This window comes from Elephantulus edwardii, unplaced genomic scaffold (genome assembly GCF_000299155.1).
Source record: "Elephantulus edwardii isolate Elephantulus edwardi_28Jun2011 unplaced genomic scaffold, EleEdw1.0 scaffold00103, whole genome shotgun sequence".
Lineage (NCBI taxonomy): Eukaryota > Metazoa > Chordata > Mammalia > Macroscelidea > Macroscelididae > Elephantulus > Elephantulus edwardii.
Window position 1 is genome coordinate 904265 of NW_006399853.1, and position 26721 is coordinate 930985.

The following is a 26721-nucleotide window of genomic DNA, read 5'->3' on the forward strand; positions in this document are numbered from 1 at the left end:
TTGCCTTTTAAATTACTGCCAGGGATATAACCTTGAACGTTGCTGCAGCTGTAGAGAGATTATTGTTGGTGTGGAGAAATGGAATACTACTATTGCTAGACCAAAAGGTCTATATGGCCCCTAACTGTCATCATACTATCAGACAGCAAATCACTTAAAGTTAGATCTTGGAATTTCTGTTGGACATAAAGGAGAGACAGAGAAGATGAGACACATGATAAATGTGACCTGTTGACAGTTCCACTTCCCTTGTGGTGGCTGGTAGGTGCCATCATGCCAACTCTGATTCACAGTGACACGATGCACAGCAGAATGAAACCTTGTTGGATCCTGTGTTATCCTCACAATTTCTGCTGTGCTTGAACTTGCTGCTGCATTCGCTGGTGTTAGTCCATCTTCCTGAAAGTCTTCCTTTCCTTGGCTCACCTTCTACTCTTCCCAGCACAATATCTCTTCTAAAGACTGAGCCCTCTTGACAACATCATGAATCAGCAGTAGAATGCTGCTTGTTTTCTTTGGAAGTATCACCACTGGGATGTCAGGAGTCTCTGGAGGGTGGAAATGGCTAGTGTGTCGGCTGTTAACGTGAAGGTGGGCGGTCTGAGTACATCTAGAGGTACCTTGGAAGAAAGCTCTGTGATGTGTTCCCACACAACCAGCCACCTAAGCACAGTTCTACCCGGACAGACATGGAGCTGCTATGAGTCTAAGTTGATTCTATTGCAGATAGTTTAATCAGCAGGCAGAAAGAACATGAGCAGAAAACCTTGAAAGAGAATGAACGTCACTTCTGCTGGCTGAACAGACAATTGTCGTGGATTTAGGAATTTTCCATGGGATTTATAATAGGCACCATTCAGTTAGGAAGTCCCATCTCCAGGCACAAAGACATTCGACAGTGTTGCTGGCCTAAACACAGGATGTAAATTTACCAAGCCCTTGAGCTGTTTCAAACACACTGATAAAAGCATACAATCAAGCAGAACATTTCAGAGAGTTAAGAAAATGTTGTGTTTCCCGGGCCACCTCACCTTTTAGCTTTTGCTGAGATGGGCACCAAGCTTTTCTTTCCTGATCAAGCTTGCTGCATACGGGATCTGTAAGAGAAAAACAAGCAAGACTATAGAGGTAATTCAGACTTGGAGACAAAAGAATGCTGCTGACCCTTCATTACTGCCTGGCAACTGGGTCCTCGGCAAGGAGCAGAGGGCTCTGTGTGCTCTTAGCGTGGGCTTCTGGGGCACGGGGCTCCTCTGGCCTGTTAGCACATCAAGGCCAGAACAGATGATGACACTGAATCGAAGCTGCAGCTAATATTTGAAGGTGACAGGTAACACATCACCAGCATGTGGGACTATTATTGCTAAAATTTTGATATGAAAACTAGGCTGTAATGTCAACTGTTATGTCCAAAGTCACAAAACAAGAATGTGATTATAAACCAGTTCAATGTAATCTTTCATTATGTTACAGGGACTTCTTTGTGAAATAATGCTATCCTTTCAAATCCCAAGTAAAACTCAATACTGACTGCTACTCTGAGTAACTCACAAGTAACTAATAAAAAGGATCAGATATAATTGCATTGAATGGGAAATATGACCCTGGAGAATCCTATCTAGATAGTATTTTTGAATATTGAGGCTTTGAAAGGAATCCTACCAGATTTAATATGCTACTTTTCATTATAAAATTTACACAGCTGAAATCAGAATGCATAGGAACCCCAGTAAAAGTATTCTATGGTTAAACTGTCTTCATCATTACAAAATAGAATTCAAGATTCTAAAAAAATTGGCTCTATTTTACATTTAAAGAAATAATAATAATAATAATAATAATAATAATAATAATATCAGGTCCCTTAAATTTAGCTTGACGTATGACTATTATGTAATAGCACTGAGGGAAAGGAAATTATTCTCATTTCAAAATAAAACTATTTTCACTACAATTAGTTCCAAAATTAACAGCTCTGAAATTGTGATATGTATCCTCCATATTCCCAGCACATCGTATGTTTTGCTGTTGTGGTCCACCAGTTAGCAAATATGAACCTTTAGAGATGGAGGAAAAGCTACAAATCTGCAATATTACTAGCCTGAATTAAGAAGAGTTGGAGCCTGTTACAAAAATAACCAACCAGTGGAATCAAACAGCCTTTTAAATAGTAATGGTGAGAGAAGATGGAAATAAACATCACACTGTGTAGATACAATTGTAACCTGAAGGGCTGGACAGGCAGCTGAAAAAGAGCAGCGTGGAAATGGAAATGAACAATTCAGATGGTGTGTAAGAAGCCCAGTGTCCTAACATCGTGTTTTAGAACAGGGCTGAGCAGGGAGAAAAGTGCAACAATGAATGAATGGAAATCCAAAATCTCTGTAAATGTTCATTAAAATTAATAAAACAATAAAAAAAAAGGACAGGGCTGAGAGCAGCTGGATAACTATAACAAGAACTGCCACACAGAGGCCGACTCCTATTACTTAGTCTTTTCACTGTACGTTATGCTACACCTGCCATGAATGAGATGCCCCTGAACCTTGGTTTTCCATTGTGATGTATCCTGCGACATGCCAAAGCAGTTGGTTCACCTTTCTTTCCAGGTGCACGATGTAACAGAGCCTCGAGTGGAGTTCAACTACTTAGGGTAACGCATGAAACCAAGGTAAACTTTTGAACAGGAGGAGTTACCAATAAGCTGTGTTTGTGCCACATTCACATTTAGAAAGAGTCCTCAACATCAAGATTGGGTGCCACAAAGATTCAATAAGTGTCCGTTCTGTATCAGAGACTACATAAGAACAGTATGAACCACTTAAAGTAAAGAAACTATTTAACCCAAAGAAAACCACTTCACTGACAGGCACCACTCTCAGATCTAAGTCAGAATGCCTCTCCTTCACTCTGCATACTTTAGAAACACTAATGGAGCATTCCATTCAGATGGAAAAGTGAGAAGGAAAAGAAAGAAAAAAGGATTAAATAAAAAAGAAGACATTTCCAAATAAGCTCATTTGGTTCCCATAGGTCCAGACTGGAATTTTAAGTTGTTTGATGAATTATCCTCACCCCAATATTGACTGATGTGTTTCTTTCTGAAACAAACAAAAAAAAATGCAAATAACCACTACAAAATAAAAAAAAGTTGTGAGCCGAAGAAAATTTTAGGTTCAAATAACTTTTTCCGACAGTAAACACAAATATCTTTTCATGCAATTTTAATGCCAATAGTAAATTGAGACTTGCAATGAATAAAATATGCACTAATGATTTTCCCCTAAGCTCAGATTTAACTTACAATATCTGTCAAGTTAAATTGGGTAATCTTAGGACAACTAATTTTTAATTCTAAACTTTAAATCATGGAAAATAAGTAAAGTGTATTTTAACACATAGGTTAAATGTTCATGAAAACGACTATAGCCCACTGATTCTAAGGCACATTTTCATTCTGACATTTAAATATCTCTGAAATTGGATGTGTCTTACAATCAATGATATACTAATATATTAGAACAATATTGGAAAGTTTTTTCTTTTGATAAATTATATAATAAGACCTATCAAAATTTTCGGTGCTTCAGATTCAATGATATTCATTATTGGATTTACAGAGACCTCAACAAAGAGAGGAATTCTAGTGGCCTAATAGGAAGGTGTTGTGCTGCGAACTCAAAGGCAGATGGTTTGAATTCACCAGCTTTTCCACAGGAGAAAGATGGGTAATCTCCTCCTATGTGATTTATAGCCTCTGAAAATCCCTGGAAGGTCAGTTATGAGTCAGTTCTGAGTTAAATGCTAGCACATAACAACAATAACAACAGCAGCAGCAAAGAACACAAGTTAGGACTGGTTCGACTTAAGCTAATTTTTTTTTTTTTTTTAAATTTTGTGTACGTGTACCGTCAAATCAGATCTGACTGGTACAGGAGGATATTGCGCCTCCTTCTCCGGCAGAGCGTCTGGTGGATTCGAACCGTGTTCCTCTGGGATTGCAGTGCAGTTTCTTGCCACTAGGCCACCAGAGCTCCCCTTAAGCTAATTATTGCATGTGAATCTCCCACAATGGGATTTCATACAGCTTTCACTCCATTTCTACCGATCTGGAAATTATCAGACTTGTCCTAAGAGAGAGGGAAAAAAAATTCCAAGTATTGTATTACTTCTAAATTATCTAGATCGTTTTAGTAGCTCGAAAGTATCAAGACCCTTTCAAAGATAAATACGTGTGTAGAGAGAGGCTTAGCTGAACTCAGACATCTCAAAAAGCCAAAGATAAAAAAGTCTGCAGAACTGAGAAAGAATTGATTGCACTGCTAAGATGCAAGAAGGTAGATAAAGAATTGAAAAAGACACGTGAGTGTCAAGACGTGTCAACTGCTGGAGAATCTTGAGGCCGTTTCCACAGAAGTTCAGACTTGTCAAGATACTGGCCTTGTAGGGACCTCTTTTTGATGTCTATTTACCCACAAAACCATACTCCACTCATGGCCAGGCATCTTCATATAAAAATACAGTGTAAAATACTTTTAAGATCATATGTAAAATATATTTTAAAAGCCCTCTGGGTCAAGAAGGTAGAAATCTGGGCAAGTTCCCATTCTGATGGACACTGAAAGGCGGGCTCCAAGAACAGAGGGTTGCATCAAATGGCTTGTGTGCTTCCACCACCAACAGACACCCACTGCTGTTCTCCTTGCGAGGGGCTGCATCCTCCAGTCACCGGCAAATGGTAAACTGACTCTTCACAAGTCCACAGTGAACAACATCAGGATTAAATCCACTGACTGACCATCATTTTAATTGAGCCTTTTAATGAAGAACTTTGAGGTTTTCCTCTGGCTGCGAGTGAGTGCAGCATCCTGGACAAACAGCAGAGGGCGCCTCAACACTAGCTCATTGCCCGGACCCGTCTCCTGGGGAAGGGGATCCAGAAAGTTCTGAGGATGTGAATTTGGGCAAAGCTGTTTGCCATGGTGGCAGCTTCACAAAGTCTTTCAAGAATCATAGCTAATAAAAAGCATGTGTGCACCAAATCTGCAGTAGGGGCTCCTATCTAGATGCTTTTTAAAAGCATTTTTATTAAACTATTTATAAAGGTTATCAAGGACTCATAAGAGTGTAAGCTCACATCACAAATAACTATATTCTAGTCCTCGGAAGAAGCTTAATCTAAAGGTTATTGAGGAATAAAATATGCATACTTCTTCCTAACCTTAAACTCAAACTCAGGTTGGAACCCACTCTTCATCACCTCCCCTGGTTTCTCAGGCTATCAAAGGAAGACTGCCCACCTTTCTCCCATGGAACAGAAAGTAGATTTGAACCAACAGAGAGGTACCTTTGGGCTAAAAGTGCAACTAACTCTTTATGGGATTCATCACTAGATAAAGAATGATGTTTTTAAAATGGAACATATTTCTCCTAGAATTAAAATTCATTTGTGAATGAGAGAGTCTTTGCTATTTATTATAATAAACACAAATATTTCATGAGCTTGCTAAGTTTTAAAACCTTGATATTGGTTCACAGGAGTCTCTGGGTGCCAGAATGGCGAAGTGCTTGGCTACTGAGAGGCTTGTGGCTGGAATCGACCCAGGGACGCCTCGGAAGAAAGGCCTGGAGATAGACTTCCAAAAGATCATCCACTGAAAGGCTGAGGGAGCACTGTCCTCCTTCTGCACGCACAGGGACGGCCCCACATCTACTGGCTACACTGGCTCGCTGTAAGAGGAACACGTCTCTTCGTAAAGAACACAGACAGTATGCTGTTGCTGTGTGCTGTCAAATTGGAATGGACTCTTAGCTGACCCTCCAGGGGGTTTTCAGAGGCAATAAATCGCACAAGAGGAGACTGCTCATCCTCCTCCGTGGAGCAGCTGGTGAATTTGAACTGTGTGCCTTTGGGATTGCAGCACAGGTTCTTATGACCAGGCCACCAAAGCTCCCTAAAGAGCATAGTTATTATTTAGGAATGAAAACATTTTAAGCATTTGGTAGCCAGAGGCCAGGGTGGGACACTTTAATGTAAACTGCCTTGTTTGTTGCTATGTGCCATTGAGTAGGACCCATCGAATAGCTGACCCTCCAGCAGCTTTTCAGAGGCTGTAAATCACACTGGAGGAGACTGTCAATCTTTCTCCCATGGAGCAACTGGTGGATTCAAACTGGGTTGACAGTGGACATCCTTGCCATGAGGCCACAAGAGCTCCCTGGTGCCTATAGGACTTAACTGTGTTGTTGCTGTTGTTGTGAACCGTCGAGTCAGAAATGACCCATAGATGACCCTCTGGAGGGTTTTCAGAGGCAGTTCGCTGCGCGAGAGGAGACTGCCCATCCTTCTCCTGTAGAGCAGTTGTGTTAAATACATTCAAATTCAAGTTTTAAAGGAATTTTTTTTAAAAGTTACTGGTGGTCATGTATAAAAGTCAAAGAAGTGAATTCTGCTCAGGCTTTAAATCTCATATTGAGATAAATGTACACTAATTTATAAATGAACAAATAAATCATTCGACTCTAAAACCATCACAACTTTGCATCTAACAAACTAGAAAAAGCAGCTATGGTGCAGAAATCATAGTCAGCAGAGAATCTGAAAAATATGGGGACCAAGGAAATTCCCAAGTTTTCTTCTCATGTCAATGGGACCCAAGATGCTTCTAAGGGAAGTGTTTTGCATATGAGCACTGTAGCAACATAAGATATGTCTGTGGGAACAATTTTGGAATGTGATAGTTTTAATATCTTTGAATTCTCCATATTGCTGGATGTGGTGGGTTTTTATGTCATTCTAAGGAAAAATAATGCCAGTTCTGTAATATATGTTCTGTAAACTTTAAATAGGAAATAATTTTGAGTGAATTGTTCAGTTTTCAGGGAACAGAGAATGTAACCATACTTATTTACTGATGAGACAAATCACTCAACTGCATATACAGAGAAAGCCAATAATTGTTCTAGCTCAAAACGTCTTGATAACATTTGGCGGTTGTTGTTGTGTACCACCGAGTCAGAAGTGGTCCACAGCTGACCCTCCCATGGGTTTCTGGAGACTGGAAACGGGAGGAGATAGCCCATCTTTTCCCCATTGGGGAGGTGAGGGAATCAAATGGTGTATGTTTGCACTGACAGCACAATTCCTTACCACTAAGCCACTTCATGTGCAAGTTCAAAGTGAAGTTGAAGAAAGTGAAAACAAGTCCCCAAGAGCCAAAAAATGACCTTGAGCCTATCCCACCTGAATTTAAAAAAATCATCTCAAGCCCCGGGTTGAGGGATTGAACACTAGGAATTGAAGGCCAGAAGAACTGTGGGATGACATTGAAGATATCATCCAAGAAGAGAGCAAAAGTCTATTACAAAGGAAAAAGAAAAGACCAAGTCAAAGTCAGAAGAGACTCTGAAAATTGCACTAGAGGATCAAGAAGCCAAAACTAAAGGAAGAGATTACCGAAGTAAAAGAGATGAACAGAAGATGTCAAAGGGCAGCTCGAAACAAAGTATAAGAATGGAATGCGCAAAGAGCTGAAGTGAGAATAAAAAAGGAAGAACACGCTCAGCATTTATCAGACAGAAAGAAATGAAAAACAAATTCAAGTGTCAAGTTGTAATACTGAGAGACACTATTAGAAAAATCTGAAGTGGCCCAGGAAACATCAAAAGAAGATGGAGGGGATACTTGGAGTCACTGTATAAAAAGTAATCGATCGGCACTGAGATATTTCAGGAAGCTGCATGTGCTAAAGAGCCAAAGGTGATAAAGGAAGAATTTCAAGCTGCACAAAATAAAGACTCCAGGAATTGATGGAATACCAGTTGACATGTTCCAAATGATAGACATAGCCCTGGATGGTCGTAGCAGTCTGTGCCGGGAAAGTTGGAAGACAACTGACTAGAAGAGATCCATATTTGTGCCTATTCCCAAGAAAAGTGATCCAACGGAACGAAGAAATTATTGAACATTATAATTAGTATGACTTGCAAACAAAATATTGCCAATGATCATCCAAAAATGACTAGGACAGTAGTACACTGACTGAGGACTGCCAGAAGTTCAAGGTGGGTTTAGAAGAGGCCATGGCACCAGAGATACATATCACTGCTGATGTTAAATGGATGCTGGCTGAAAGCAGTGACTACCTGATCAATGTCTATTATATTTACTGACCATGCAAAAGCATTTGACTGTGTGAATCATAGCAAACTATGGCCAACCTTGAGGAGAATGGGAATTCTAAAATAACTAATTGTGCTAATACAAAATCTATATCTAAACCAAGAAACTGTTGTCTGCAGTAAGGGAACACTGCGTGGCTTATAATAAGGGTGTGCACGTGAGCTGTATCCTTTTTCTATACGTAATCAATTTCCATGCCGAGCAATAAATTTGCAAAGCTGGACTCTATGAAGAAGAATGTCATATTAGGACTAGAGGAAGACTCACCAATAACCTGTGTTATACAAATGACCCAACTTTGCTTAATGAAATTGAGGATATGAAACACTTGCTGCAGAAGATCATAGGCTACAGCCTTCAGCATGGATTATATCTCAACACCAAGGAAACAAAGGACCAACAGTCAACATGATGATAGATGGAGAAAGGATTGAAGCTGTCAATGATTTCATCTTGCTTGGATCAACTATCAACACCTTTGGTACTAGCAGTAAAGAAACCAGAAGATGAACTGTATTGGGCAAGTCTACTATGAGTAACCTGTGCAAAATGCTGAAAAGCAATGAAGTCTGTTTGAAGACTGAAGTGTGCCTGATTCAGGCCATGGTCTTCTCAACTACCTGCTATGCACCAGAGAGCTGGGCAGTAAATAAAGATGACAGAAGAAGAACTGATGCCTGTCAGTGCGGTGCGTGAGCAGAGTATTGACTCTCCCATAGACTGCCAAAAATCAGACAGACATGTCTTATAAAAAGTGCAGCCAGAGTGCTCCTTGGAGGCAAAGATGTTGAAGCTTTGTCTTTCATACTTTGGACTTTTAGCTAGGTGAGGCTATTCATTAGAAAAGGACATCAGGGTTGGAAAGATGGAGGGTCAGTGAAGAAGAAGAAGACCTCCAACAAGATGGGTAGACATGGCTACTTAAGCAATGGGCTCTGCATCAATGGGCTCATTGTCAGTGACGATGAGGATGGCACAGGTCAGGGCAAGGTTCAAGTTGGCTATTTCTAGGATTGTTATGAGTCATTTGAATTGATGGCACCTAACAACAACAGCAACAGCAATAACAACATGTTATTATTATTGGAAGACATCAAGTCAACTCCAACTCAAAGTGTCATAGTGATCCCATGTTAGTAACGAGTAGAAGTACCCCACAGGGAGAGCTGCAATCTTTACAGGGACAGATCACTGGACCTTTCTCCCATGGAATCATTAGGTGGGTTCCCCCCTACACCCAGGTCTCCTTACAATGCCTGTACTAATTGCCCTTGGGTCAGCTGTGACTCCCAGTGTCCAAAGACAAGGCACAACTACCCCATGCGATTGCATATAAGTCTTTCGGTGAATTTACATTCTCATGTTTTTCCTGTAGAACGGTAGCTCTGAACCACCAATTTTCTGGTTACCAACCCCACACTTAACCTGTAGTGTGACTAGAGCTCCTTGTGATGCCGACTGGGCTAGGGAAAAACAAAGCAGCTAAACATCAATGAAAACTCAGAGATTAAGGTTATATAACTGGCCTTACACAGGGACAGTAAAATAGAATATTTGGTTTTCTTTCCTAATGTTCAATTTGCTTCTTACCACTCTGTAATCATAGTTGTTTTGGTGTTTTTTTTTTTTTTAAATGTGCTGGCTCATATTACGAAAGTCTGAAAAATGATGGCCTGTGTAAAATTAGTAGGGCATTAACATCTTATTCACTGGATGGGATAAATGATTTTCCTCCTACATAATGGATCACATGTTGGGCTGCAAAGTGGAAAGCTGGAGATTCGAGTCCACCAGTCGCTCTGTGGGAGAAAGGTGAAAACTCTGCTCTCACCACAACTCACAGCTTTTGAAGCCCATGGAGGAGGGTAATCGCAAGGTGGAACTCGATGGCAATGGGTTTGGTTAATTTCTACTTGTTTGTTTACTAGGGTTGTTTAACCCTAAGGCCAACGGTTTGAATCCAGCAGCTGCTCCACAGGAGGGGAATGGATTAGTTTTCTCCTGCGAAGATTTACAGACATGGAAACCTGGTGGAAGATCATGATGAGTTGGTAATTTTTGTTTCCTGGGCAGTGGGTTTGGCTTTACCTTGGATCTAAGAGTTGGGGGTTTAAACCCATCCAATGGGATAACAAAAGAAAAGCTGTGGAGCCCCGACCATAGAGATTACCCAAGAACAATCTATGGCCAATGAAAATGCTGCATGAAGGGAATGGATTGGGTTTTGACCTAACATTTTATGCTCCCCTACAGCTAATCTCAGAACACCTTATTGTCCTTATGCAAAACCTATACTTGGCCAAGGAGGCAATCATCAGAACAGAACAAGGAAACACTGCATGGCTCAAAATCAGGAAAGGCATACACCAGGGATGCATCCTATCTCCTTGCATTTTCAGTCTCTATGTGGAACAGATCATCCAGGAGGCTGCAGTCTATGATGAGGAATGTGGCATCAGGACTGGAGAAAAACTCATCAAGCACCTGCATTATGCAGATGACATGATCTTGCTCTTGCTGAAATTGTGGAAGACCTTCGACATTTGCTGCTGAAGGTCAAGGACTGCAACTTTCAATATGGATCGAAGTTCAACATCAAGAAAACAAAGATTCTCATGAGTGGCCCACTTAGCAGCATCATGATAGACAGAGAAGTGATTGAAAATTGTTAACAACTTCAGCTTGCTTGACTCTACAATCTAGGACCCAGGAAATCAAAAGATGAATTAAATTGGGAAAATCTTCTGTCCGGGAGGGACTTCTCTAGAGTACTGAAGAGAAATGACGTCAATCTACAGACTAAGGTACACCTGATTCAGGCCACATGGTCTTTGTAATTTTTTGTTATACATCAGAGCACTCAACAATGACTAAGGATGACAGAAGACGATTCGATGCCTTTGAGTTGTGGTGTTGGAGAAGAGTATTGAACAAACCATGGACAGCCAAGAGGACAAACAAGTCAGTCCTGGAGAGGGTGAAAGCAGGTTGCTCCTTGGGGGCAAAGATTTTGAAGCTCTGTCTGACATACTTTGGGCATGCTGCAAGGAGGAACCAGTCCCTAGAGACAGACATCATGCTTAGAAGGATGGAGGGACAGCGCAAGAGAAGAGATTCTGGACGAGATGGTATTGTGGGTAGGTGTGGCAGAAATGATGAGACTGGTTCAGGACAGAGCAGGGTTCAGAGCTGTTGTAGACAGGGTCACTAAGAGCTGGTGGTGACTCAATGGCATGTAACAACAACAATAACAGCTAATCCTATATTAAATGTCTTCCTTTGGATAAAGGAAACAATAGGCAAATTTATAGAAAACAATTAAGAACTCTTACTATGTAAATAAAGAACTCTGGTGGCATAGCAACCTATATGTTGCATTACTGAACAAATGGTCTATGGTTCGAATCCACCGGCAGCTCCTTGGGAGAAAGATGGCAGCCTCCTCCCTCCTCTTGTCATCAAGATTCACAGTCTGGGAAACTGACAGAGCGACCATGTAACTCTCAAAAGATAAGAAGGGAAGATAGATACTATCCCTCCAATTAACCTTTGTGGAAGATTTATTATCGATGAATTTAAAAAAAAATTCTGCTCTGCCAGTGAGTTTAAAGCTAAGACACAAGCAAAATCAAACACGGATCATGATCCTTTTTAAGCAGCCTCTTCTTACCCAGTGATTTTCAGAACTGAGCATTTAAATGAGCATTTGGAAGTCAGGAAAGCCTTGAGTTAAAACAACCTGGAGCAGAGCCCTCAGACCAAGATAACACCACAGATACAAGTGTTTTCAAATGACTCTCAGGGACAGACATGAACACAAATGTCGTTTCTCTCATGCATAAAAGAAGCACTACTAACTATCTTACCTAATCCTAATGGGAAACCTGGCTCTCTGGACAACACAGGATTTATATACATTCATTCACAGATAAATGCTTAATGGTAGGAGGCTAAATAACCGGTCAAACGATCAAGGAATCCATGTTCTAATAATCCTCCCGGGAGTCCTACTAAGAATTAGCACATGCCTTTGAAAAGGTGATCACAAACTTCTCACAAGTGTTGAGCAGAAATTCTTTCCCCCCATTCTATTATCGAAATGGGGTGGTTCTAGTCCGTCACATGGAGTTTCTTCTAGGAAACGGAACCGTAGGGCACCTCACAATCACAACTTGAGAAAAACGAAGAAACTGGGAGACTATTTTTCAAATAAATGAACAAACTGAGCAAAGTGGAAGGCAATATACAATAAGGGGGAGAGGAGACAGCATAGCTTATTAATTATATCAGTCAATAATAATTAATGCCAGGGAACAAAATGTCTATGAAGGATTACATGAAAATCTACTATGATTTGCAAGCCTTCACGGAATTTAAAAAACAGAGACTAAAGTGGGCCTTTGGTTCCCCCCTAAAATGAAATAAAATAAAAAACACTGGTGAATATGAGCAAATATATCTACAATGAAAGAGAGCAACAAATTCAGTAAAAAAAAAAAAAATGAAAACAGCACCCCCCCTGCTCCCATATAGATTTTAGTCACTGCCTAGTTTTAGAACCAATTATGAGAAAAGCAAATATGCTTGTCATCTGGAAAGACTTCCCTTCTTTTCACCATCCTTCAAGTGAATGTAATCGATTTACTGAGTTTATACTAAGTCCTATTGGTAGTGAAGGGTGAGGCTCGGGCAGTGGAAGGAGGGGATTATGGGAGATGTCTGGCCTTCCCTGAGCTTCAGTGACATCCAGGAACTGAAAGAGGTTAGGAAGCCAATCCAGGTACCTTTAGTTCACCCACAGACATCTGTCTATTAACACATGGTGGGTAGTTACATTTCAAGGAAGTACCCTGACACATCTGTTTATCCCATGTCTAAGTAAATCTCTAGGTAATTAACATCTAAACCAGCTGAGAGGTAACTGGACCAATCATTTTCATGGCAAAGAAACCAGCTTCATACACATGGTGTAGTTTGAAAAAGGATCAAAATGAGTTGCATTGCATTAATTTTTTTAAGTAGAAATGCATCTTACGATTTGTAATTGTTGCACCATTTCTTCTCGATAGGCTAGTTCCCGCTTCATCTGATCCTGAAAATTATCTGGTGGGAGAGAGAAGCAGAAAAGGAATTTAATGAAGTTGGAAAATCTTCTGTCAGTGTATTTAGTAAAAATATTGTGCTAAAAGTCTCAAAGACATCCTCTCTTTAATTTTCATAAGTAAAATGGTTTATTTAAGAAATGTTTTCAGGCCTCTTATATAACTATAATAGACAGTGAATATTGGAAAGAATATGCTGTCACTTCTATTTCCTAGTGGCTCTTACCCTGTCTGGTGTAATCTCCTGCATATGATAACTGCTCAGGAACATCTGGTGCAATCATGGTCCCTAACCTTTGGGATTGTTGGACTGTGCAGTTTGCGGGCACTGCAAGTCTCTAATGTCTTCAAGTATACTGTGGACTGTCGAAAAAGAAAAAACAATAGTCTTGGAGGAAGTGTGACCAAAGCGTGCCTTAGAGGTAAGGACGGTAACACTCTCTCTCGCATCCTTTGGGTATGCTTTCAGGAGGGTTTCTAACTTTGGGAAAAGGCCATCATGCTGGAAAAAGATAGAGCATCACAGAAATAAGAAGGCCCTCAACCAAGTGGATGGCCACAATGACTGCAGCAGTGGACTTGAGGACGGCAGAGACGGTGGGGACGGCGCAGGGCAGGCCAAGGTCACAGCTGCTGTTCAAAGGGCTGCTACAAGTAGCAGTGAACTCAATGACACCTACCAACAACAGCACAATGTCTTCACAACTCTAGTTAAAGAAAAGGATATGAGAGACTTCAAATAGAGCCGAACAAAAAAAAATGCTGACCCTTGTGATTTTCATCCCTTTCACTAGGCCACCAGAGCTCCCTGAATAAGATATGGGCTCTTAAAACACACCTGTCTGTTTTCACTGCAATTCACCTCATTCTTATGAGGGTGATAAACTCTAGTCTGACCCTTCCAACCAGCAAACCTGCTCACCTTGGATCTTTTCTATTTTACACTGTTCTTTTTTCAATGTCCTTCTGTAGACTTCATCTACAGATCCTAATCTAGGGAGGATCTTTTTCTTTTTTTTTTTATCTAGGAAGGATCTTCTAAAAAAATAGTGTTTTAAAAACATCTTTGCTTTAAAACATTTTCATAATTTCTAGTGCATTTCAGAAAAGCACTTCCAAATGTATTTCAACTCATTGCTGACTCTCTTAACAGGTTCTCAGAGGCAGTAAATCCCATGGAAGAGATTGCTCAACTTTCTCCCTCAGAGCAACTGGTGGATTTGAACTGTGTACCTTGGAGTTGGCAGCACAACTCCATACCACCAAGCCACCAAGTTCCCTTATTTCATGGCATCCCCTTTTCTCCATGTTTTCCAATGGTAGACTTAGACAGCTGAGGCTTTTGTGTGTGTGTTAAGAGAGGGATTAATGTGATTTCATAATAAATGTGTGGTTGATGGACAGGACCAGTCACAGTGCGGACAAACTGGAGACTCTGTCACCATCTCCTCCTCCCTTCCTCTTTTCACCTCCACAGCACTGGTGTGAGTCCCTGCGCCCACTGCCCTTCTCTCTTCTCTTTGACATCGCTCCTTCTCAAATGTGGACAGCTCTTTCTCCGCCAGTAGTTTCCCAACTGGCCACCAGGCTTTCAGTCCTTCACTTTAAGTCAGTTTAAGGATCTGAGATGCTTCCTACTGCTTTCACGACAATAAATCCAGTATCACCTGTGGTCACTGGTTATTTGTTAGAAGACGTTGTTATTTTTATTTACGAACGTCTATGGTGTCACTGGTTGGTGCAAACGGTTAACATGCTTAGCTGATAAAAAGACAGGTTAGAGGTTCATGGTTCACGCAGAGGCATTTTGGAAAAGAAGGCCTGGTGATCTAATTCCAGAAAATTGAGCCACAGAATTCCACTCTGACATGCACGGGACACCATGAGTCAGAACAAGCTGGACAGTGTGCTGTGCATCTGAGAGCTGGACAGAGTGAGGATAACAGAAAAGAACCGACGCCTTTGAACCGTGGTGTTGGAGAAGAGGACTGGTAACCCATGGACTGCTGAAAGAATAAGCTGATAAGTCTTAGGAAAAGTGCAGCTAGACTGTTCTGTAGTGGAAAGGATGGCAAAGCTTTGTCTCCCATACTTTGTGAGTATGTTGCTAGAAAAGGCTACTCCTTGGAATGGGGAGTCATGTTTCCAAAAGCGGAAGGTCAGCGAAAGAGAGGAAAACCCCCAATGAGAGATTGACACAGTGACTGTAGCAATGGGTTCAAGTATGCTGGAGCTGATGAGGATGGCACAGGGTAGGACAGGGCTCAGATCCATTGTTTATAGAGCGGCTGTGAGTCGTACTTGCTTTGACAGCACCTAACAACAACATACTGCTGAATAAAGAAAGGTCAGAGAAGAGCTGATGCCGTTGTTTTGGTGAAAATCTGATTCAACCACAGACTGCCAAAAGAACAAACAAACCTGGAATGAAGTGCAGCCGAAATGTTTCTCAGAAGTGAGGATGGTAGGAGCTTCAACTTGTATGCTTTGGGGCATGACATCAGGAAGGGCCAGTCACCATGCTTGGTAGAGGATCATTAGAAAAGAGAAAGACCCTCACCAAGATGACTGACACAGCGGCCCCCACAGCAAGGTGGGTTTAAGGACAGCAGTGGCTGTGAGGATGGTGCAGGCCGGGGCAGAGCTCAGCTCTGTTATATACAGGGTCACTAGCTCTGGTGGCCTAGGGGCAGGAAGCTGTACTGCAATCCCAAAGGCACAGGGTTGGAATCCACCAGGATGTTTGGTGGGAGAAGGATGGGTAATCTCCTCCTGTGCAATTAACTGTCTCTGAAAACTTGCTAGAGGGTCAGCTACGGGCCGGTCCCGACATAATGGTACACAACAACATTACAAATCAGCACCAATAACAATGTTTAGATTCTTTCTCCAGTTTTCAAGCATGTTTGGTAATCTATCACCAAAACAAAACCCCTAGTCCCTGCCTTCACTTGCAAATTTGATGTGAAAGGTACAGTAATAGTGATAAGGGTGTGGGTCAATGCAAAGGCCAAGGGAAAGGCTGTATGTGCTTGGGGATATAAGGGGGAAGCAATGCTTGAGCAGAGACTAGGAGAAGCACAGAGGAAGGTGTGTGGAACAGCCAGAGGCTCAGGTGGCAGCAGGAGTGTTTGAAGGAGAATGGCCTCTTCTCCTCCAGCTCCCTCACACTGCTACCCAAGTCCCTTAAGCACACACAGGACTTGCCTCTGTGCCTCTGACCTGCTGTGTTCTCTGGTGGCCTAGCAGTAAGAAGTTGTGCTGTAATCCCAAAGGCAAGCAGTTTGAATTCACCAGCTCCTTTGTGGGACAGGCAACCTCCTTGCACACAATTTACTGACTCTGAAAACTTGCTGAAGGGTCAACTATAGGTTGGTTTCAACTCGATGGCACAACATTCTCTGCCTAGATTGTCTTACCTTTACCATAAATACCTCATTTTAAAAGGTCAGTTCAAATATTACACCTTCAGGAAAATCCTCTCCAGTTCTTCTGCCCCCTCCTGATAGTATTAATTATTCCTTTTTTACGCTCCTCCAGAACCCTGCACATACCTCTAGTAATGCATCCATAATGTCTTAGGGGTGTTATCTTCCAGGAAAGAAAACTCACTATTATCAGGGGTTGCCAGAAGGGCAACCAAATTTATCCTGGAAAATGTATAGCTGGAATTCTTATTGGGGGTGAGAATCTCATACCTTTTGGGTATGTGGTCAGGAGGGACCAACCCTGGAGAAGTATACCATGTTCAGTAGACAGCAGAAGAGAGGACTTTCAATAAGGTAGACTGACTCACTAGCTATAACAGCCTCTTTAATAAATGATACTGGTAAAAAGTGGACATCTACGTGAAGGAAACTGACACAGGATCCACATCTCACATCACACACAAAACCCAACTCAAAGTGGATTAGAAACCTAGGGGTAAAACCAAAAACCTATAAAGATTATCAAAGAAAAAAACAACAGGAAAACATTTAGAAACCCTAGCTTATGGTATAAATAGGTTTATAAACACAGGCAAAAATGCAAAAACCAGGAGAGGATAAAAATCAATGAACGGGACCTTTAAAAAATCAAACCCGTATGTACATCAAAACCTTTTTCCAGTGGAGTGAAAAGAGACCTCACAGACTAGGAATACATATTTGGCAATGACTTTTCAGACATGGGTCTCACAACTGATAAATACTACAGAGTCTCCAAAAGACAAAACGGACAAAAGACATGAAAAGACTCTTCATAAAGAACATTCAGGTGGCCAAGAAACACATGAGTAAATGTTTGCAATCACTAGCAATCTGAAAGGTGCATATCAAAACAACAAAGAAATACCATCGTGTTCCAGCAGCAGCAGCAGCAAACTTCAACAAGACAGCAAAGAATAAGTGTTGGAGAGGAAGCAACATTAGGCTTAAATGCAGAAACAAGTGCGAGATGGCCTGGTTTCATATGTGGTCTGTTGTATATGTGGTCACTTAGTGTCGTGCTCACCTCGAAGGCAATCAGCAACAACAACAACAACTGGAGCTGAAAGCTGACTCAACAGCATCCACACAACCTAGCAAAACAGTGAGTTCTTAGAGGGCAGAGAGCTGTATTTCAGATGATTCTAAAACGACTACGAGCTCTGGTGGCCTAGGGGTAGGAAGCTGCACTGCAATCCTGAAGGCACTTGGTTCGAGGTCACCAGCTGCTTCGTGGGAGGATAAGCAATCTCCTCCCGTGTGATTAACTGCCTCTGAAAACCCACTGGAGGGTCAGCTATGGGTTGGTTCTGACTCGATGGTATACAACAACAACAACAGTAACAACAAAGTACTGAACATCCCGTGAAATGCCGAAAGAACAAGCAGATATGTCTTGGAGAGGATGCAGCCAGAGTGCTCTTTGCACGCAAGACTGATGAGGCTTACCACATTCAGGTATTTACAGAGCTTTAGCTCTAGGGGCCTAGTGGTAAGAAACTGTGCCACAATCCCAAAGGCACATGGTTCAAATCCACCAGCTGCTCCACGGGAGAAGGATGGGCAGTCTCTTCCTGTGTAATTGTTGCCGTGAGTACCACGGAGTCAGAACTAAACCCTAGCTGGCCCTCCAGTGGGTTTTTAGAGAGAATTAATCACACAGGAGAATGCCCATCCTTCTGTGGAGCAGCTGGTGGACTTGAACTACGTGTCTTCAGGAGTGCTGGGCAGCCCCCCTTTTTTAATTGAGATTTTAATTAAAGTTTATAGAGAACATGGATTTCTGTTCATTCATTGTTGCGCATTTTCCTTCCTGCCCATCCCTCCCCAACCAGTTCACTTTTCTCTTTGAGAAAAAAAAATCTTTCACTGTTATACAAGTCTTCACCCCTATGCAGCTCATATTGTGGACTTGTCATGCAAATAATACCTAATTATATATTCCGTTTAAGCAGTTCTCCCCCTCATCTGTTTCAATGCAGTGTACATTATTAATTCCCTCTTTTCTTAGTTTCCCCCCAATCCCGATGTCAGTCCTGTTTTATAACAGTGTCATTATACAGTATTTGTCCTTTTGTGACTGAGATATTTCACTCAGCCTAATGTCCTCCCGGGTCACCCATTTTGCATATTTCATGAGTTTCTTGTTTTTCAATGCTGCATATTATTCTTTTGTGTGAATATATCAGAGCTTCATTATCCATTCATTTGTTGATGGGTACTTGGGTTGTTTTCATCTCTTTGTTTTGTGAATAATGCAGCAATAAACATGGGTGTGTACATATCTGCTTGAGTGGCAGTTCTGGTTTCGTTAGGGTATATCCCCACTAGTGGAATTGCTGGGTCAAATGGTATTTCTATTTCCAATTTTTTGAGAAAGAACCATACTGCCTTCCACAGTGGTTGCATCATTTTACACTCCCACCAACAGTGAATAAGGGGTCCAGTTTCTCCACAACCTCACCAGCATTTGTTGTTTGCTGCTCTGTTGAATTTTGCTGTTGTTACTGGTGTGCGATGATTATCTCATAGTTGTTTTGATTTGCATCTCTCTTAGAGCTAGGGATTTTGAACATTCCTCCATGTGTTTGTTTGCCATCTGAATGTCTTCTTTGGTAAAGTGTCTTTTATATACTGCAACCATTTTTCAATTGGGTTGTTTATCTTGTTGTGGTGCTCGAGTATTTTATAAATTCTAGGTATAAGTCCCTTATCAGACATGTCACTACAAATATTCTTTCCCAGTCTGTGGCTTCCCTTTTTACCCTGCTGGAAAAGTTTTTTGATGTGCATAGGGATTTGATTCTTAGAGGATCTCATTCATCTATTTTATCCTCTTCTGGTTGTAGGTCAGAGCAGTTTCTTACCACTAGGCTACCAGAGGTCCCTTCCTGTGTGATTAACTGCCTCTGAAAACAGTGGGTTTGTTCAGTGGGAAGAGAAGGACTGTTGGTGGCACAATGGTTAAGTGTCTTGCTGCTAAGTGAAAGATTGTTATTTCAAATCCACCAGCTATATCAAATTCTGCTTCTGCAGAGCTCAAGAAACCCCACAGGGCAGCTGTACTCTGTTGTACAGGGTTACCAGGAATCAGAATCAACTCAATGTCATGGAACAACATCAGTGGAAAGAGAAGAAAATAAAGGAAAACTATGGTAGAGAGAGGAATGACATGATAAAGGAAAACTGCAGGGCATGAAAGAGTGTGGCTGGCACAGGAATTCTTGATTTGCTGGCGGTGATTGGCCCTACACAGGAGCTCCACAGAGAAGAGACCAAGTGAAGAAATTCCACAAGGATTACAGCCAGGAGAACCCTCTGGAATGCTTCTTCTCTGCTACATGGGATTGCCAAGGCTCGGACCGATTCAATGGCAGTTAATGGCAAAGTATTAAGGGAGAGGAGAGGAAGAGAGGACACATTCCCTTGGAAAGATGGAAGCAGCGTGATGAGAAAACAGCACCTGGATTCACAGCTACCAGAAGGACTCCTCACTGGAGCAGAGTTTTGAAATGGCGATGAGGTTGATCAGGGTCTCCGGTACTTACTTCTGTACAATCACACAGGATCACTACTGCAAACATGTCTGTCCAGCGGTTCTACTGTCTTCTTAAACCACAAAATGTGTGCAGTGAGTTTAATAATACCTACAGGTGATAGATCCTTTGATAAGGATGAACCCTTTCCTCATCCATTGCTCCCAAACACCCACTTGTGCTCAATATGAGATTATGCATCTTCCACTCTTCCTTATGTTAAGGAGCCGTGGTGGCACAGTATATAGCAAGCAGGGCTGCAAATGGGAAAGGTCAAGGGTTAGAAACTCCTTTGGAGAAAGATGGGTGGTGTCCTCCCATAAAGATTTGCAGCCGTGGAATTCAATGTAGGGTGACTACAGATCAGACACAACTCAATGGTTGAGGATATGCATTCTCTATGACACCATAGGGACCCTTCCAGAATATTGAAGAGCAACGATGTGACTCTGGAGACTAAGGTGTGCCTGATTCAAGCCATGGTCTTTGCTATTACGTGTTATGCATCAGAAAGCTGAACAATGACTAGGGATGATAGAAGGAGAATTGATGCCTTTGAGCTATGGTGCTAGAGAAGAGTACTGAATATACCATGGACTGCCAGAAGAACAAACAGATTCGCTCTGGAGAGGGTGAACCAGGGTGCTCCATGGAGGCAAGGATTCTGAATCTCCATTTGACATACTCTGGTCATGTTACAACAGGAGGGACCAGTCCCTTTGAGAGGGACATCATGCTTGGGAGGGTGGATAGACAGTGCAAGAAGATCTTTGATAAGGATTGATTAAGTAACTGGAGTAATGAGGGTAGATTTGTCAGAGATAGTGAGGTTGGCACAGGATAGAGCAGGGTTCAGAGCTGTTGTACACAGGGTCGTTTTGAGTTTCAGGCAACTTGACAGCACATAACAACAACAATAACAACATGACATCTCTCCACCTGTTCTCCCCAGTGTGTTAATAAAACAAACCATCTGGTATTAAAACAAATTCACCACTGGTTCCATTCTCTATTACTAACCCTAACCCAACCCACTACTATGGAGTTGACTCCAACTCAGTGATCTTGTTAGACAGTGAAATTTGCCAGTTTGTCCAAGGCCGTAGCCTCCTAGGGAAGCAGAGGGCTTAATTTTTCTCCCACAGAGTGGCTAGTAGGCTTGATATGCTGGTCATTTGGTAAGCAGCCAAAGAAATGCCTTAACCACTATACCACCCACACTCTCTCTCCATCACAACAGCCCAATAAATCTCTAGAAGTTCTGTTTTCTACTATCAGCTGGTTTACCATAAAATCCCTTCAAGAACATTAAGTATCAGACTTTAAAGTGTGATATAGTAGCTACAACTCACATTTATTGGTAATTACTATGTATCAGTCATGATGTGAAACACTTTACACATTTCACTCACTGGATCCTCTTGGCAGCTTCAAGAGTATCTTACAGTAATGCTGCTGTATTCTTGAGGGAGAGGTTAGACAATGTGAGGTTAGGCTTCTCTGCCATTTGGTGTCTAAGACTGAAGCCCTCTCTATTAACCACCATGCTTCTCTGCTTCCTTACCCCAAACGGATAAAATGACTCTTTTTCTGCTGCAATTCTAGGTTCTCTATTTCCCCATCAAGTTTATCCACGGGGAAGCATTCAGTGAGGACAGCTCTGGACGGTGGCAGCCAGTGCAATGACTTGCTCCTTTCTCGCCCTCCTCCTCCCTCTCTATCTATCCTCACCCTTTCTCTCTGTGAAGTTCCCTGGTGGTCAAACGGTGAATCACTGCACTGTTAACCTAAAAGGCTGGGATCCACATTCACTGGAGGTGCTTTGGAAGTAAGGCCTGGTGATCCGCGTCTGAAATGTCATGGCCTTGACAGCACCTCAGAGAGGGCAGCTCTGCTCTGAAAGGCATGGAGTCTCTGGGAGTTACCATCGATTTGGTAACAACTGTTGTCTGGGGTTTGTTGTTTTTCTTTTCCCCTCTCCATGGATTCATTCCTGTAGTCCCCGCCAATGCTGAGAGCCACAATGAGATGAACGCACAGTGTGGAGACGATTTTAGAAATGTTTTTCTAGAGCTCAACAACAGTATCTCCTCTCCATCTCCCCATCACCACAGCTGGTGCTTGTGCACACTCCACCTGTGCTCCGTACACGTAAGCATGTCACACACGCACCTCACAGCGTCTCCACGTCCTTCTACGACATAGGAGCCACCTGCCCCATCACACAGCACCCTCAGTACAGGGCACAACCCCAAGGCCAACTCAGGTCTGGTCAACATTTTAGCCAGGATTCCTAACTGCCACACATTCTCCCATCCAGCTTAGGTCCCCAGCGTTCCAAGTCAGCTGCACTTTGTGTCACCACTGAGTCTCCATCCACCTCTTTCTGAGTCAAAGTTCTGCGGAACTCCCCTGGGGATTCTTCCCACATCCTTCCAATGTGGCTCCCCCCAAGGTGTGCTTCTCCCTTTGCATTTCAACACATCTAAGTGCGTCTTGCAGGCCTTCTGGCCCCTCAAGGGTTAGTTACCACGCGCATAATGTACATTTGCCATTTTCATCGGTGTGAAATTGACTGCTTCTTTGTGGTATGTCTAGACCACGCATTATTCAGCATTATTCAAACTCGGGTACACACCAGCCACTTCCTTGGTCAGTGGAGGATGGTGCAGTTAAGAAAGAGGAAATTTGTGTTGTTGTTATTTAATTCAATGTTTCATGTTCACAGCAACAACAGAGGGTTCATTTGAATATAATAAAAAGGATGGGTGATAGGTCTGAATTGAAATAGGTCTGTTGTACCAAAACAGTCTAACATTCTCTCTTTCGTTTTTTCAACAGAAGCATACTGTAAGAGGGAACAGTCAGTGAAGAGCATGAATAAGTAGTAATTATAGAGTAAGTAAATGACTTACTCTCAAAGGTGACTATTAATTTGCTTTTATTAATGGGATAAATTAGAGTCTTTTCTACCCAACTCATGCACAGGCAAAAGCTGGATGATAAAAGAAGCAAGGTAAGAAAAACTGATGTATTCAGGTTGTGATATTGATGAAGACTATCGAATAAACAAGCCAAGGACTCCAGAAGAAAAAACAAATCAGTCTTAGAAGAAGCACAATCATGTTGTTTCTCAGAAGTGAGGACGTGTGACTACTGCTCCCTTACCTTGAACTTGTTATCAGGAAAGATCAATCACTAGAAAAGACACTGTCAGCGAAGAAGAAGAAAACCCTTGATGAGACTGATGGATACAAGAGCCACAACCACAAATGTTAACACCCAAATGAAACACACCCAAGACTGTGAAGATGGCACAGGACCTGGTGGCCTTTTGTTCTGTTGCATCGTGAGTCTATTGTGGTCACTGTGAATCAGAGCCTGAATCAGAGCCAATTCATGAAAATTAACAACAACAAATTTTGTCTGTGCTGGTTTCATGGGGAGTTAGGCAAACACACTAGGGTATGCTCAAATGATTCTAAAAACCAGGATTTATAAACACAACAGTTAGATAAACTACGGTTATGGGGAAACAAATCATTAAATGTCTTCTGCTTAAAACTGCGAGGAATGGTTTCTTTTTTAAGAGACAATTTTTGAAAGAAAAAAAAAATTCTGGATCCTTAGAAAACACCTGTTTGATCTTGGATTCTTCTTTTCTCAAAGCTACAGATGTTCCTGGGAACTCTAATGGCTCAGTGGTAATCAGTTGTACTGCTAATCCAAACGTGCAGGGTTCAAATCCACAAGGTTCTCTGCAGAAGAAAGATGGGCAGTATCTTCCTCTTAGGTGATTTATGGCCTCTAAAAGCCTGCTGGAGGGTCAGCTATAAGTCAGTTCCAACTCAACATCACACAACTACCAAGAGCAAGTGGCCATTCTCCTAATTTTGGTTTTACTGTGTTTCAGCAGGCAGTCTCTGAATTTAAAATACTGCAGAAACAGGAGTTCCAAATCCTCACTATACTGTAGCAAAAGACCATGAACTTGAGAGATCCTGTTTTTCCTTATGGCCAGAACTCTCTTTCATCACCTCTCTTTATTTTTACCCTAAGTGTTTTGGTGGAACTCAATTTGACACATTACCAGGGATCTTTTATTCTTTAAAGATCTCCCCAAGTGGGACACAACAGTCACTTGTGCTGAAAATTACATTTGAGAATCCCTGATCATATTATTAAAGCTCCGCAAAATTTTCCAGATTCTGTGGCTTTGGAACTGCAAATTAGAGTTTTGTGATGCCCCAGATTAATAGCAAGGGACATGTTAACATTCTGAGAGAATGAGCAAGAAAAAAAAAAGTAAATTTACATGATTAAAAAAAAATTCTTTAATCCTATTTCCCCACTTTCCTTTCCTTGGAAAGAGGAACATAGCTAAATGAACCTCCAAAAACTTTGAAACTCACCACTGTGATATATTTGTCCAAATGTGACCTGATCTGGTTGTTGTTAGGTGTCACAGAGTTGAGTACAACTTACAGCGACCTTCTGAACAACAGGCTTGAACCCTGTGCTATCCTGCACCATCCTCATCATCTCTGATACACTTGAGCCCATTGCTGGGATCACGGTGTCAATCCATCTCATTGACAGTCTTCCTTTCTTTCACTGACCCTTTATCTTTCTAAGCATGAAGTCCCTTTCTAAGGAACAGCCTCTCCTAGAAACATGCCTGAAGCATGAGAGATGAAGCTTTGCCCTCCTTGCCTCCAAGGAGCACTCTAGCTGGACTTTTTCTAAGACATAGCTATTCATTCTTTTGACAGTCCATGGGATATCCAGTATTCTTCTCGAACACCACAGCTTTAGGGCATCAGTTCTTCTTTTGTCATCTTAATTCACTGTCCAGCTCTCAGATGCAAAGTAAGTGACTGAGAAGACCATAGCTTGAATCAGGTACTCCTTAGTCTTTAAACTGACATCATTGCTCCAGGGCACTAAATTTTAGAAATCTAGACCAAACCAACCAAACCATTGCTGTCATGTCAATTCTGACTCATAATCCTACAGGACAGAATAGAACTGCCGATAGGGTTATCAAGGCTAGAAATGTTTATAGAAATGTTTATCATTTGGAGCTGCTGCTGGGTTCAAACCATCCACTTTAGGTAGCAGCTAAGCACATGACCTATGGTGTCACTTCTAAATACAATGCTGTCAAATCAATTCTGACTCACAGTGACCCTACAGGATACAGCAGAACCATCCATGGGGTTTTCCAGGCTCTAATTTCTATAAAAGTAGATTGCCACTCATTCTCACATGGGGCAGCTGGTGGGTTCAAACCACCAACCCTGTAATTATCAGTCAGTGCTTAATCAGCAAACCACCAGGGTTCCAGAAATCCAGGCACAGATCAAAAAATCCTTCTGAAATTTAAAATCTCGTAATAGAACCAATAGTTTAGCTCCTGTCCCCACATGTGAAGTGAAATTTTAACATTAACTATGAACAGATAATAAAAAATACAAAAATCACACAAAGTTCAATTTTTTTAAACCAATCTGTGAGCACTGAATTGTTAACATTTTAAACATCTTATTTACACATATCTCAAGTACTAGGCCTCTATTTAGTGCAATTTAGAAAATAAAAGTTAATTGTGCTTTTGTTCTGCTACCTAAGAGAATAATAGGAATGTGAGCAATTCCTTTGTTTTAAAGACAAATGTAAACCTCTACATTGTTGGTGCAGTTAGGTGCCATTCAGTCAGGTTCAACCCATCTCTCTCATTGCTGTTGGGTCAGCAGCACTCCTAGCTGACCCTCCACTGGGTTTCGGAGGCTGTACACACACAGGAGGACACTGCCCATTTTTCGTCCTTGGAGCTGATTCAAACTTCCAGAGAGACATCACCTTTGAGCTGGCAGCACGATTCCCTACTGATGACACCACCAGAGCCTGTGTGCATGTGACAGACCATAACTCTGCCTGCCCGATTTCATCCTCACACTCTCTGCTGTACTTCAGCCTACTGTTGTCGGCACCGGGTCAATCCACCTCATCGAACAGCTTCTTCTTTTTTATCTAAATGCTGCTGTTGTTGTTGTGTGCTGTCAAGTTGGAACTAACTCACAGCAGATCCTCCAGGGGTTTCCAGAGGCAAGAAGTCACACAGGAAGAGAATGACTGTCTCTCTCTCTCTCTCTCAGAGCAGCTGATGGGCTCAAACCACCTTCTTTGAGTTAGTAGCTCAACTCTTAACTCACTAGGCCACCAGAGCTCCCTTTTTATCTCAATATAGTTATATGGTTACATAAATATATTTCAATGCATGCAATAAAAGCATGCATATACCGACAAAATCAATACAAGAAGGTTCTTTTAAGAAATGTCATCTAAGCAACAAATGCTGGCGAGGTTGTGGAGAAACTGGAACCCTGATTCACTGTTGGTGGGAGTGTAAAATGGTGCAACCCCTGTGGAAA

General features: G+C 41.8%; 1 protein-coding gene across 1 annotated transcript in view; it reads right to left on the minus strand.

The window, feature by feature from the left end:
- Positions 1-1034: 1034 nt before the first annotated feature.
- The window catches only part of SKOR2 (SKI family transcriptional corepressor 2), a 54626-nt gene continuing 28939 nt past the window's right edge, over positions 1035-26721 (minus strand). The window contains exons 7-8 of the mRNA XM_006891751.1: positions 13218-13285; positions 1035-1097 (exon numbers count right to left, since the gene is read on the minus strand). Of these exons, the coding sequence (XP_006891813.1) occupies positions 1035-1097; positions 13218-13285 (131 nt within the window). The remainder of the gene's footprint in view (positions 1098-13217; positions 13286-26721) is intronic.